The sequence below is a fragment of the Neodiprion virginianus genome, chromosome 6 (genome assembly GCF_021901495.1).
Source record: "Neodiprion virginianus isolate iyNeoVirg1 chromosome 6, iyNeoVirg1.1, whole genome shotgun sequence".
NCBI classification, from domain to species: Eukaryota; Metazoa; Arthropoda; class Insecta; order Hymenoptera; family Diprionidae; genus Neodiprion; species Neodiprion virginianus.
The window spans coordinates 10,918,451-10,932,304 of record NC_060882.1 but is presented as its reverse complement, the minus strand read 5'-3'; the positions used below and the strand labels follow the sequence as shown (position 1 = coordinate 10,932,304).

The 13,854-nt window shown below is 39.9% G+C and overlaps 1 protein-coding gene across 8 annotated transcripts in view; it reads right to left on the bottom strand.

The window, feature by feature from the left end:
• LOC124308075 (protein Fe65 homolog) overlaps positions 1 to 13,854 on the bottom strand; it is a 200,433-nt gene that overhangs the window by 44,736 nt on the left and 141,843 nt on the right. For 7 of the 8 annotated variants that reach the window (XM_046770420.1, XM_046770419.1, XM_046770422.1 and 4 more), the window contains one exon: positions 10,566 to 10,860. In XM_046770420.1, the coding sequence (XP_046626376.1) occupies positions 10,566 to 10,860 (295 nt within the window). Of the gene's footprint in view, positions 1 to 10,565; positions 10,861 to 12,690; positions 12,834 to 13,854 lie in introns of all 8 variants that reach the window. The other variant, XM_046770425.1, reaches the window with a different exon arrangement.

Below are 13,854 nucleotides of genomic sequence, written 5' to 3'. Positions count from 1 at the left end.
AATCATAACTCGTACGATATTTGATATTTTAAGCTAAAAATTTAACCTGACAGTCCCAATAGTGATACGAAAAATAAAAAATCGCGATCACGGTTTCGTATTTATCTTATTGTTCCTTAAAATAAAAATGTTGTTGGTTCGTACTGTTTCGTTGGAGTGGGACCAGCATCGGCATCAGCTTGGGTCACAGGCGATAACCTTGAGTGACTTTGGCACGTAGGAAAGACGAAAGTACCGTCGCGTTGGTTGAGGAGGCGATTGGTTGAAAGCACTGCGATTTCGGGGGTGGATCTCTGCAGGGGTTGTGTAAGGCGTTCGTATACACCAACGGAACTAGAAATCGTCTGACTCACGCTTACGAGGATTATGGCACGAAAGAAGACTCGGTTCACGTCACATTAGGTTTCGTTACGATATTGTTACGTGCCCTACCGCCTAGGAAGACAAGCCACCAAATTTCACGCGTCATAATCCAACGCTCTCTTACTTCACGGCTCGGAATTACGATTTGCCTCTTTGAGAAGATCGTAAACTCCGGATTTCGCATCCTCCTCACAGCAGCTTCGTGTTGAAATGGATCTCGGCTGTTTGAATTACGACGAATACGACAAACGAACGATTTTCAATATTTTAATCGATGTTATTTTTAACGAGGATAGTCGCGTCTTTCATGTCGATATTTAAGCTGACAATGAATAATACGTTCATTGAGAATTAATCAATTTTATTTACAAAGATAATAAAAGTGATGTATCAAACTTAGACTTTGTTATCCCGTTTTCAAATACGTATCGATTTTTTGATAAAGTACCCAAATTTCAACGCAATTTAAAGACGGAGGGAATTTTTTTTAAATTCAAACTCTCTCAAAATGAGTGTAAAATATTTCAGTTTCCACTTGCTGACCACTTCTCAATTCATTTGTGCTACGCAAGTTGCTGAAAGACAAACAGAAAGATTCTGTATACACCTGTGAAGATGAGATTGAATTTGAGCTTGGTTTAAATAAAATATCTGTCGTGTTCTCCACATTGAGATTTCTTTAGATAATGGTGTAAAAATTACGGATTCAAGAGGTTCCACGTCCTGCATAGTAAGTCATGGTTGACCAAAAACTGATACGTTAAGTATTTGTTGAATGATTGTATTTGTAAGCCACGGAGATCTCTGTAATAATAATACACAAAAAAAAAAAAAAAATACTGAATACAAAATTAGATACAAAGACTTATATTTAGAATGTAGATGCTCCATTTCAAATCACTTCAAGATGGCTAATAATCTGATGCATTTGTTCGATTTCGCACTCATGTGACGGCGCATTTTATTCAGAAGACGCTTCTCTGTAAACTCAATGATATGTATATTTTGTAGCAAGCAATTTGATATGGCTATTTACTGGTCGTAATCAACGTTGTTGCTGGGTTATAAAAAAAATATATATATTCCAGTGAAATTATAAAAAATAATCAACCGAATAAAATGAGCCTCTTAGTGCGGATTCGAACATATTCACTAGATTTTAGAACATTTTGAAAGGGTTAATGGTGAAGCATCGACATCTAAGCTGTTGTTCACAATTATAGTATTATCTATTTTTGTACATTGAAAGAGATCTGAATAGTTTACGAATAAAAAAATCGGGCGAATATTGCCAAATAAAAAATATTAGACAAATACGATTCTCTCGTATAATAAAGTAGATTTCAAAATTATTTATTTTCGCCTAATCAACCTCTTTGAAGTAGACCAATGTCTAAAATAAAAAACCTCAAGCACCTCGAACATGTCAACGCAAAAATATTTATCCTCATTTGCTGATAATGCATTATTATCATCAGCACACAACCAGCGCAAGAATATTTCTAACCAAACGCGTGCACGTGAAAGCTCATTGTCAGATAGTAAAAAATTGACCCATACGGATAACGTTATCGATATGATCGATACTGTAAATAATAGATACTGTCTGAAAATCACTTCCGTTTCGTACCTATAGGAGGGATATACTCGAATCGATTCGCAGTTTCACGTATATTCTGCATCAAACTGAAGGGTAATACTGTGACGGTGAATTTGCATCATAGCAGATAGGGGAGGAGGCCGAGAAGAAGCGATTTCCCTGAATATATTTTACCGGTAACTATATACAAGGATAACATCAGGATGTCTCAGGATAGTTTCAAGACGCTAACAATAATAGTATATAAACAATTTTTACAGAGACGTAGAAAAAAATTAAGGCAACTCTGACCTCTGTATACATCGGTTAGGAAGACGTTAAAAAAAATACGTCAATTTCGCGTTCAAAAAATATAGCATGTATGTCTTTTAGTATGAATGTCTTTTAGTCGCTTTAGGAACAGATTTGAACGTATTTCAGGCGTCTTAGAACAGGTTTAGATCTCTTGAAAGAAAATTCAACATTGTTGAGCATTTGGAAAATAGTTTTACACATCCTTAATATTGTTTCGAAACAACGCAGGCATTCATACATGTGTAAAAATCAGTCTTTCTGACTTAAGCTCGCTCGTAACTCGAGACGTACTGAAAGAATTTTAATTCTTTTTTTTTCTTCTGTGAATAACTACGACGTTAGGCTAGATTTTAGGCTAAATAGTTCGGTACAACCAGATCAATAGTTTTGAAAGTGTAACGATCTTCGTAAGCCACGTCGGAACGGGCTCACACATTTATGCGATCGCTGACTAAACTCTTACAGATAGCGGTTAGGTTAGGTTGGGTCTTAGATTATGTCAGATATTATCAATCTTCATTCATATAGATTCAACTGTGAGCAAGTTGGTTTTATCTGAGTGAAATGTTTATTTGATCACATTAAATTTGGATGCAGGCACAGCTGCGACGTGGTGTTAGTTTTTTTTAGTAAGTTTTTTGGGGCAATGTTTGTAGAACTGCTGAATCAATGCTTTGTGGGGCGGGCGGGAAATTCTGAACAGACTTTCTTCAATACGTTTTCATTAAACGTAAAAATAAAGAAATGGGATGATTTCTACGAATTTACTATCGCGATTTCGTAGAAATCATGCCGTTTCTTTATTTTTGTGTTAAATGAAAATGTGTTGAAGTGATTTTCTTCAGAATTGCACGTAAAATGGGGCTGTTATTCCCTTTTTGAGTTTGAGATGGTTTTTTCCTTTCCCTAACACGTCGCGGATCAATAGAGCAGCATCAACGGTTCCCCGAATAATCCCCGGCGGTTCAACCGGCGTGCAGATATCTATATGCAAACTCCATTAAAAACTACTCAATTTCAAATCGATTGACGTCCCGAGGCGAGTGGGTATATTGGCCGTGAAATATGGACGATAGGAGCTTTTTGTTATCTGCAGCACTGCACCAGGGCGCTTTCAGGATGTTCAGAGGGTTTGGCTGATGTTTGTTTTCGGCCTTTCCATATCACGGTCATTCACCTTGGAAACGGTATAAATCATTCGCACGTAGAAAAAATTTCTGGTTGTGGTTGTTACACAGATCTTGACTATGTTCATTGTATATCACGGTTGAAAAATATAGTTCTGGATAGAAAATGGAATTGAGTTTTGTTTCTTTGACCAGAAGATTTACTATATTATACTGAGAACTATTTCTGATTATGGTCACTTGTATTATATTGTTTTGTAACTATCGCGATAATTTGATATTAGTGGATAAATCGCCGTTAAGGACTTATTGAAATTGAAAAAACGTGGTCAACTAAATAAACAGATTTTGTTGCGATAACAAGAAAATATTATGCTGACAACTATAATCGCACTAAATGCTTGTACGACATTTTCCTGTAATTCTAAAAGCATATTTAAACCGTTATTGTAATTATAAGAACTCCCCTTTTTCAACAGCCAGCGAATCGGAATTAACCGCACTTTTTCTCGGAGCAGGAGAAGGACCCGAATCTTCTTCCTGAGCGTGACGAGGGTTTAGCTATCGAATTTATCCTCATTTCTGCCCGCGCCGTTTGTCCCTTGTCTTCGAACTCCAAAAATCTGTAGGGATGGAGCGAGATAAAAGGTGCAGGAAAGTTCGGAGAAATTTCACCGATAAAGCATGACAGGTAAGACGTTTCGGTGAACGATCAACTGCGGGGGATTTCAACCCGATTCGTGCGTGAGCAGCGAACGCTGGTTCCTGTTTCCTTTCTCGGTGAACAACGCCACGCCGCCTGGGAATGGGATAGGAGAAGAAACGGCGCGGGCGTATCAAGGCTTTCCTAAATCTGATGGAGATTGATGTGGTTCGTATTAATCTACCCCTGTCCGGTATTCCTGAGGTGGTTACTCGGACCGAGCTGATTCTGAAGGATGAAGAATAATACGGATTATACATTATGCTCTCTCAACATCCAACCCCTGGCGCTTCCAAAAATGTAATACTTGAAATCCTAATCCTGTCATTTTGATGATCCGAGTGCAAGCTGGGAATCAAAAAGTAAAATGGCTACACAATAGAAGAGTAGGAACATCGAATTTTTAAGGGGATGGTGACAAAAATGTAGAACTCTTAGAAAAAAAATTAAATTTCCGACTATTCTAGATTGTGACCTTCCAGGTATAAACCTAATTTCATTTTATTCCGCATTTTGACTTTTCTGTATTTCGACAATTTTGTAAATCAGATTTTTGAATTTTTGAAAAATCGATATCGCGATCGTTCTACTTGTTGGCTTCCACCTCACGTACATTGTGCGATTTGAGAAGCATTGGACAGAATCCCTGTCGTGAGTAGTTTCTGGAAACTGACCAATTTTCTTGTCTGGAAATTGCAAGTTTCATAATCACGCGGGTTTTGTTTTGTCAAAATAGCTGGAGAAACTGATGGGTTTGGTGTCGATTGTATATGTAAGTTGATAGTTGTGTTTCACAAAATTTTTCTGTAATTCGGAACCTTCTAGATTGTGTTTGTACGGGAAATGAAGCGTCGTTTTCTACTCACCCAACTCTCACGACTCTCTCGCTAACCGTGCGAGATTCGTTTTATTGTATCCACATACGCCGGCGGAATATCCAATTTGTGAAAGGCGTTTTGAGGAGAAAAAAAGTTGCGATTTCAACTCGAAAAGTGTAAAATACAAATTTTCTAGTTTTATTGAATAAGGAAAAGTATAAAAAAAAATAAAAATAAAAATTCCAACTGCGTTATAAAAATTGAAGAAATGATGACATTCTTTTCTCGAAAAATATAGTAAAATTACTTCTGTACAAATCGTGAAAGTCTGAACGCATTAGGGTTAATAGTAAGTCTCGCAAAGTTCAAGGGAAAAAGTTCGAGCAAAAAATTGGCGATAACCCAACAAGTTTGATGCGGTACGTCATTTGAGGAATGCTGGGTAGGCTATTCCAGACCCTTTGGTCGTGTTCGTATTAGTCTTGGGGAGTGCGGGGATAGGAATAGAAGGGGTCAAAAGTATACAGAGATTGCGAATGAGAGGCCGAGCAACTTTGTCGCAAGTTTAGATTGAGTTCAATCTGAACTTATAGTCGGGTGGCGTTCGCCACGGCTAAGGGAGGGAGCCAAAAAGAGAGAGAAAGAGAGAGAGAGAGAGAGAGAGAGAGAGAGAGAGAGAGAGAGAGAGATACAGAGGCCTCCTGCTTCCAGTTGTCATCTAATATTTTCTGGCCAAGCGAGGCCCGGCCAAACTGTCTTTCTTTTTAAATTACATGAGTTTTTCCCCGCACTTCCATCTGCGCGCAATTTTTCGTCAACATTGTTCAAGCACTCTGTGCAGATTCCCAGAGAACACCGAAACCTGGAAAACCGAGACGATGCTTCCTCTACGCATGGAAGTCCGCGAGTCAAGATTAACTCCTCGGCTGGAAGAAGAACCGAGGGTGCGGAATACTCGTTTTACCATTTTACAACTTTTTTGCATGCACGCGGCTTGCGCCGTTATTATATTCGCGATGTATCGCTACAGTTGCAGCCTTTTGTAGTTTAGGGTAATTTTTCAACGCCGGAGGAAAAGCCTCGCTTGAATCGCGATTAAATTTTATCTCGCGAAACGATCGCCAGTAAAAAATTATGCCGTTGTAAAGTTGGTGCAAATATTCACCCATCAAGAGTCAAAAGTAAATCTCGGAATAAACCAATTTGCAATTTTCCTTTTGCCATTCCAAATATTTCACGATACGCGGTATTATTGAAGAGATATTTTAATATAACTTTATATGAGAAAGAATCATATTTCTGGTTGTATCCCGTATACTTGAAATTGTTCAGAAATTATTCATGTTCACCATTTTCGATTTGCTACCGAAGACTCGAAGAAAACGAGAAAAGTTATTTCGACGTAACGCCGGTGTTCTAATTTGGAAAATTCTATAATTGTTAAACTTGCTGTTAAATTCTTTGAAATTCGTCTCAGGTATAAAGCGTGCAGGAAAGGAAGCTTGCGAGAGAATTCAAGAAGGTAATTAAGGAAATGCAGAACGTCTTGTGCAAACGGAAACACCGCGGCGGGAATTGTGCAGCCTCGCGATTCCAGATTCTGGTCACAGCTGTTTGCCGCTGAGAAGAAGAAGGAGCCGGAGAAGAAGATAAACAGTGAAACAAGTCCTGTTAGTGTTGGAACTTTTGTGTCAGCGTGTATTTTCCTCGCGGGATTCTCGTATTCCTCGAGGTAATTCGCTCCTGGCGCGGCTTAGGGTTCGCACTTTTGTTCAACGCTGAACAAGATTAACGCGAGATGCGACTGTGTGACGGATTTGACACCGTCTGTCGTCGCTACTGTTGATGCGTGTGTGTGTGTGTGTGTGTGCGCGTGCGTGTGAGAGAGCAGAAATCGCGAGCTTGATAAGAGAGAAATTATCTTTGACGTTTCACCCGACGATTTTTTTGCCCGAGGGAAATAATGTACAAAAATTATACCCGTGATATATGTCAGGAACGCTGCAGAGATTCAGGAAATACATTATGATATTACACTGCAAATCCCCTTTGTTCCCGAAGCGTAATTATATGCCTGACACGTACAACGATTTTACAAAGACTTTTATTTTATATACCCCACGCAACTTCGCTAACTGGATTGTCAATGGGAAGTGACTGCGTCACGTGAATTTTAACGCATTTTTTTCTTTTTTTCGTTCTCTCGTAGTTCGCGTTTCACGTACCTATAGGTACTCTTTGTAAGCTCCTCGCTTCACCCAGCGGCAAAACAAGTATTCCAACATTATTCTTACCCCATTAGCTGTACACACAGTCCGATTTTTAGGGAAGACGAATCTATCCGGTAAGAGTGCTTTTTTGCGTTGATTTTATCTTCACATAACTTTCAGCGATCATCTTATCGCGAAAGAAATATATTATTACACACATCAAGTTTATCAGCCGAGTTGTACGGAAGCCTTTAAATTTGTTTTGTAAATTTCGGAAAAGTTTGGAGAGCGGAAAGCAGAACCGAGGAGCTTAGAAGTTATTTCTTACGGTACGGGAACGCACGGCGTAGGTGTACGAAAATTGCGGAACTCTTTCCATCCATTATTTGTTACCAAGTATGCTCACAGCATGTGGCGCGGACAGCGTGGAGCTCGTGGAAAAACATTTATCACACCCAATTTGTAAAAGTTATCGCATCCATAATAATTAAATGCGTCTAAGCATGACGCTCGGAGTTGATTATACGTAGGAGTTGAAAGAACAAATGCGTACAGGGCCGTGATTCTAAAAAAATTGTCTAAAATGAAACGTGTACATATTATAGGGTGTTTCAGGAATAAAGAACTTTCGATTTTCCACATGGCATCCTCTCTGAACAGTTTGTTTGGGTTAAACGAAAGACCCTGCCAAAAGATGATCGTTCTACGTTATACGGAAAGAGGTCCTCATCGGATTTTTGATACTTTTTTTAAAATATTTTTTGTTTTGAATTCATGTAAAAACATGTCGTAACACTTTCATTATTATTTCTTTGCTGAACTTTATATTCAAACCAAAGATCAAATCCATAAAATAACGATGTATCGAATGGGAATCTTATTTTTTTAAATCAAAAGTTCATATTAAATTATAACTATTTTACAAGATTGAATTAATAATGAAAAAGTCGTAAGATACACTTCTCAAACATCAGCTGGAGACAATATTAGAAGTGACTCTTTTTTGTAACGTAAAATGATATTATGATTAATCTAAGCAATAGAGAAAATTTTAATTAACGATTCTTCGTAAATTCGAAAAAATGTGAAACAGAGAAAAATTAAATGAGCGCGATATTTCGCGTAACGTAGAACGCTCATCTTTAGACAGAATCTTTTTTTTAACCTGATCAATTTTTTTGAAGGGTTCCACGGTAGAAAATCGCAAATTATAGGGCTCTTTGTTTGAAAAATCTCGGAAAAATGACCCTACTGAATAGCATATTGCGCGTTAGACAATATACAACATAGAGAAGCATGGTAGAAATATGTGTAGTGATATGTAAATTGAGGAGAAAGATAACACAATCGTAAATTTGAACTCCTCCTCTTTGGTTCGGAAGAAGAGTTCGCGGGGTCCGAGAGAGATCGAAACTGTCCTCAATAACTCTGAACTACCTCTTGAAACATGGGGAGTTCCGTTTGGTTTCGTCCGGTTTCATCCGTTCGTTCTATCTTTCACCCCGGGCAGATTTATTGAAATTTTATGCAGTCCTCGACGAGGTCTAACTTCGGAGTTTTATAGCCAACCGGGGTGAAATAGACGTCGTGAGAAAATGACTCGCGAGTTCTTACAGCATATCGTCCTGCAGCCTCGTTTATACGTAACCGCGAATTTACAATATTACGTGTCCAGCTTTCGCAGCTCCAAATCTGCGCACTCGATACATTACTCAAAGGTTCAAACTTGTTCGCATTACTGTACCGTATGAATGTCTTTTTTTTATAATTGATATGGAAACGTCTTATCATTTAATGTCACGAGCTTAGGTTTCTTCGAAAATGTTCTCGATCAGTTATTCACGTATATTTCACGCGACTGAACGAGTTGTTCGGCTTTGCTTATTTCTTTTTGTTTTAGTTTCAGCATGAAACATGCGACAATTAATTAACGTACAAAACGCGATGTCGCGTATTATCTACGATTATTAATATCGTTTGCACGACGAATCGAGCCGCCGCGCTGGCTCTTCGACAATAATAGTTTCGCCTAAGAGAGTAACGGGCGAGAGAAATTTAGTGCCCGCGGATCAAACGAGGTTAATCGTGTTCTCAATTCAATCACGTGCTTCCTAATTACCTTGCAACTATCACAAGGATTCGTGAGAATAGGCAACTTGCTTTTGATCTCCGGCGGATGTTGATTCGTTTCTAATCGAACCGCAATTGCTACCAAGTTTTGAGAAACTCGGGCGTGAATTATTAATTGAGTAACAGTGTTTAAATCACGAATTTCATTGTGAAACTAGAAAATTCAAGTAGGCAAATTCTCCTTGACCTCCTCGATCTGTTTCTTTGATTACAATGACTTTTCGCGAACATTTTATCTGCGCGGCCTATTTCTTACGTAAGGATAAAGTTATTCGTTCTAATTTCTCATTGGTTTAACCGCCATGCGACTATATTCATCATCGAGTCGGGAATGTTGGAAACAGTGTGCTTAGAAATGGCTGGTATCGTAGTTTGATTACGAGAAATATGAACTTGATCGATTACACAGATTCAAAATCAAAATTCTTTACGAACTAAACCTAGTCTGTGATATCATGGATTTTTTCACACGAGAAATATGACTGTTTGATTTAGTAAAACCTTCCTCACACCGAGATAAATTTTCAGTTCCGGTTACCGTTCAGTCCTTAACTATTTTCATTTTTTACCACAATCGAAAAATCTAGTTCTAGGTACAAAATGAAAATTAGTTTTGTAGCTGTTACCAGAAAGTCTAGCATCCGTTACTATTCTTTCCCATTACGACCACTGTTACTATATTTTCTTGCAACTGTTGCAAATTTAGTGCTTGTGCAACGATAAATTGACGTTAAAGCCTTATTTAGCCAAAAAAGTAGAGTAAATCGAACAAACTGATTTTGCGTTGCAATTACCAAAAAAAGAATCGACAATAGCGCAAAATGGTTAGGCGTACCTCGTTTTTCGTAATTCCAAAAATATTCAATCAGTTTTTTTTAACGGTACCTGTTTTACTGAATTTTTCCATTTACTATAACAAATGAAATTTTTCTAAGTGTAAAATAGGGAACTGGCACAGTTTGCTACGTTAAAGTTACTAATTCATGCTGCTGCAAGTTGCAAAAATGTTTGTAAAGTTAAGAACGAAACCACAGCGAGTCCTAAAAATAGTGATTTTTTGCCCATGATAAGTCTAGTCTGAAAGCTCAATTTTAGTATAAAATGACTTTGAAATTGGTACGAAATCCGCACTTGATCGCTACGCGATTGTCGTATTTTTTTCTGTCAACCAGAAATGCGAAAGCTACAAGAATACGGGTACCGGGGTAAGAGAATCGATCTTGCGAAAGAAACGTTTAGCCCAGCGACTTAGTGGGAATTCGGTGAGGCCGCAGGATGTCTGAAAGCCGAAATAGAACCGGGTTTAAAGGCTAAGCTAACCTCAGGTTGTGATTGTCGGTGTTGTCGGCGGCGTCCTCCCCCGACTCCTGGGTGAGAGGTCCTTGCGTTACGTCGACCCCCATACTTCCAAGGTCAAGTGCTGCGTAGGTGCGTCGGGCCTGTACCCTGGTTACGCCTCCGTCTCCGCCGCCACCCCCGGTCACTTCTCCGCCGCCAACCAATTCCTGGTAAAGCTCGTCGTAGAGGGAACTGCCGCTGTTACTGTTCAGGGCGTCGTCGAGGCGCGCCGGGTCCAGATGATAGTTTGGGTTCTCGAACGAGAGGAGTCCGTTCTCTGAAAAATGCATTACACCATTGGTTATGCGTAAGAATATTTGTACAGATTCCAGGGTCTCAACGTTTCCCCGAATAAATTCTGCCTAATGTAACGCAAATTTTGTAGCCCAAAACAATTTTTGGTCTGGAATTACGGCCGAAATGGAGACGCGTCTTTCGTTGAAGAAAATGGTATGGCTGATTATTTGCAGTGTCATGTGGCAGCTCAGTAATTCGTCGCTTGGTCGCTAAAATTGACGTATCTGAAAATCAATATTGCGACTGGTTTCGAGACACGAACGCGTATGTACTAGAAAAATCTGGAGAGGAGATATATTTTTAAATCCGATGATGGACTGTATGCTAGTTGAATGTTTTGTCAAATTGCATGACAGTTGCTTTCGAATATATTGGATCGTAAATTGCGAATATATATGTTCGTCGATTTCGATGCTTTCACAAATAGTGATAACAGTGCCACAACACTTTGTCTTGAATGCTGGGTACACAGATTGATTCACAAGAAACACAGTCAAGTATCAAAATCGCCATTATCTGAATATTGATCTGAATTTCTTTAAAGCATATAGGTTTCATTTGAATATAAACCCATTTTGGATAATCGACTTGGCGTGGAATCAAATAAATTTCTGTTCCTAACGTCATTTCAACTCACTGGAATTAATTCCGTCTCATCAAATTCAATTAAAAAAGGACTTAGGGGAAGATTTAAAGGTGCTGAGAGCCAAAAAAAAAGTACGAATGAAAAAAAGTGAAACAGTTGCATGCACACTTTGCACTCTTTGACACCCTACAATGCATTTCGTAATGAAAATTTCCGAACCACAACGAGAGACGATCGCTCGTATCGTTGATATTCAGGGTAGGCACATGAATAGGGGTGCGTATTACGGTATCTCCATTTGTGGCGTTAACAGCGGTAGATATATAGTCTACGAATTATACGTGCAAGTGCCATACATTTCCCCATGAAGCGTAGCCATGTGTACGTGAAAGAGGTGAATATGCCATGAAAATTATGCATATTTGTCGGCATAAGCCGGCCATCGTGTGTCCCCGGATTTTGTATGCAGCAGTGCGGGTATTCGCATATAAACGGTAAATACTGCATGTACAACAGCAAACACTCGGCGCGAGTTCCGGACGAACGAGCGAATCGCGAGTCCTCGGGTAGGTTTTCCCTTGGCCTCGTTTGTTTGGTGTCTATCTGTGCCGCCGCCACCTTCTTATCGATTGCCCAAGACTTGAAAATGTCGTGGCAGTCCATTCTCTGCACAGTGCCCCGATAGACTGTAGACTGATGTAGAAATTTGTCAAAGTCCCTGCATGGGAATTTGGATGATCGAATTTGAAGAGTAGGTACACGTGGGTATACAAGGCTACGTGTCCGAATAAGGTTGGTACAGCTTCTTCAAATCCACGCTGGGATTGAAACTGAAACGGACTAACAAAAACCAACAAAAACTAAAGGAGAAGATAAATGGGTGAAACAAAATGAAAATAATGGCTGCTGGAAGAGGATAGGATACAAATGAAAAACTGGATGCCTCAGGGATAAAGAGGACGCGACGTGAATGTCTTTCTGCAGTACCGCATGACCTCATTTTCGTTTCTCCTCTCTCTTATTCACCTAAGGGACATTTTCGTACTTTTCTTTCACACTTCCCTGGGTAACCTCTGCAATGGGAATGTTTCTTACCAAAGCTTTAATCTTGACCATATAGTCTACAGCTGCTGGTCGTGAATTGAAAAATGGAAAATGAGTATAAACAAAGAATGGAATGGAAGGTACAAGGAATATACCCTCTTCGGATAATTCGAAACTTACTGATACTCCTTAAGACGTTCACTGCGGCAAACACGACCCTGTACAGGCATCGGTAAAGGACGTCCATACTGTGTTTGGGTCACCATATTGTCTTCGGTTGAACACTTCCATTTGTTAATAGCATTTCATTCTCAGTACTCTGTCTTCAAGCGAATAGAACAGATTTTTAACGTTGTCACATACCGTTCCATAAACGTTGAAAAAAACTCGTCACTTCCAAGCATTTTTTTTCTTTATTCAACAATTATCGTTCAAGTATGCTGCAAGTATCATTCGACGCGTTCTTTGGGCAGAAAGTTGGTGAGATTAAATTTCGGAGTACTCTCCTATGCTGAGGGGGTAAGCTGGAGTTAGGGAGCAAAACAAACTGGATTTTACCAGTACGCAGAAAACTATCGCCACGCGGTTGTCTCGGTTCTAGAGAAATTTCGTCGTCGGTGGAATTAGGTTGCGTGCACGTGCGATATTCGCTCGTTTTAACATCGAGCGTGTGAATCCACGAGCTTGAGATCGAGATGGAGCCGGAGATAACGACCGACCGTAGCGCGTCACTTGAAAAGCATTTTGAAATAGTTTTGGGAAACTCCGTCGTCTCTACAGCGCTCAGAGACCATCGTCGAATAACGAAGTACGATATGAGAAAGCGGTGCCGTTTTCACTCGAGAGCGTACGTGGCAGAGGTTAACCTTTAGACTGGCACGATAAATGAGGTTCGAGGACTACAACCCTCCCCGAACGACAGCGACAGACCCCCCTGTCTTTCGTTGTTCCTTCGGATGTGCCCGGCTCTCGCCCTCCCCTGCATTGTGCGACATTTCCTGGAGAGCTGCCCTACGCTCGCACCTCCGGGTTACACGTATATAGATAGATATGGACGGACGGGGAAAAGCTTCGCCGACAGCCATGAGGGATTCCGATGGTAGCTTTTAGGAGGGAAAACCCATCGCCGGGTAACCTTCGAGCTGTATATCTCCCCAGGCGAGAACGCGTGTCACTATTGGCACGTGACTCGACGGTCACGGTTCGGGTTGGGTATACTATGCGCGAAGATTTTCGGGGGATGATGAGAGTCGATGCGTGTTATTTTGCCCGCGAGTTCTCGTTAACGAGATGGATTAATTCTGAGATTGATTACGCAATATGCTGAGCGCGTGCCGAGCGGGA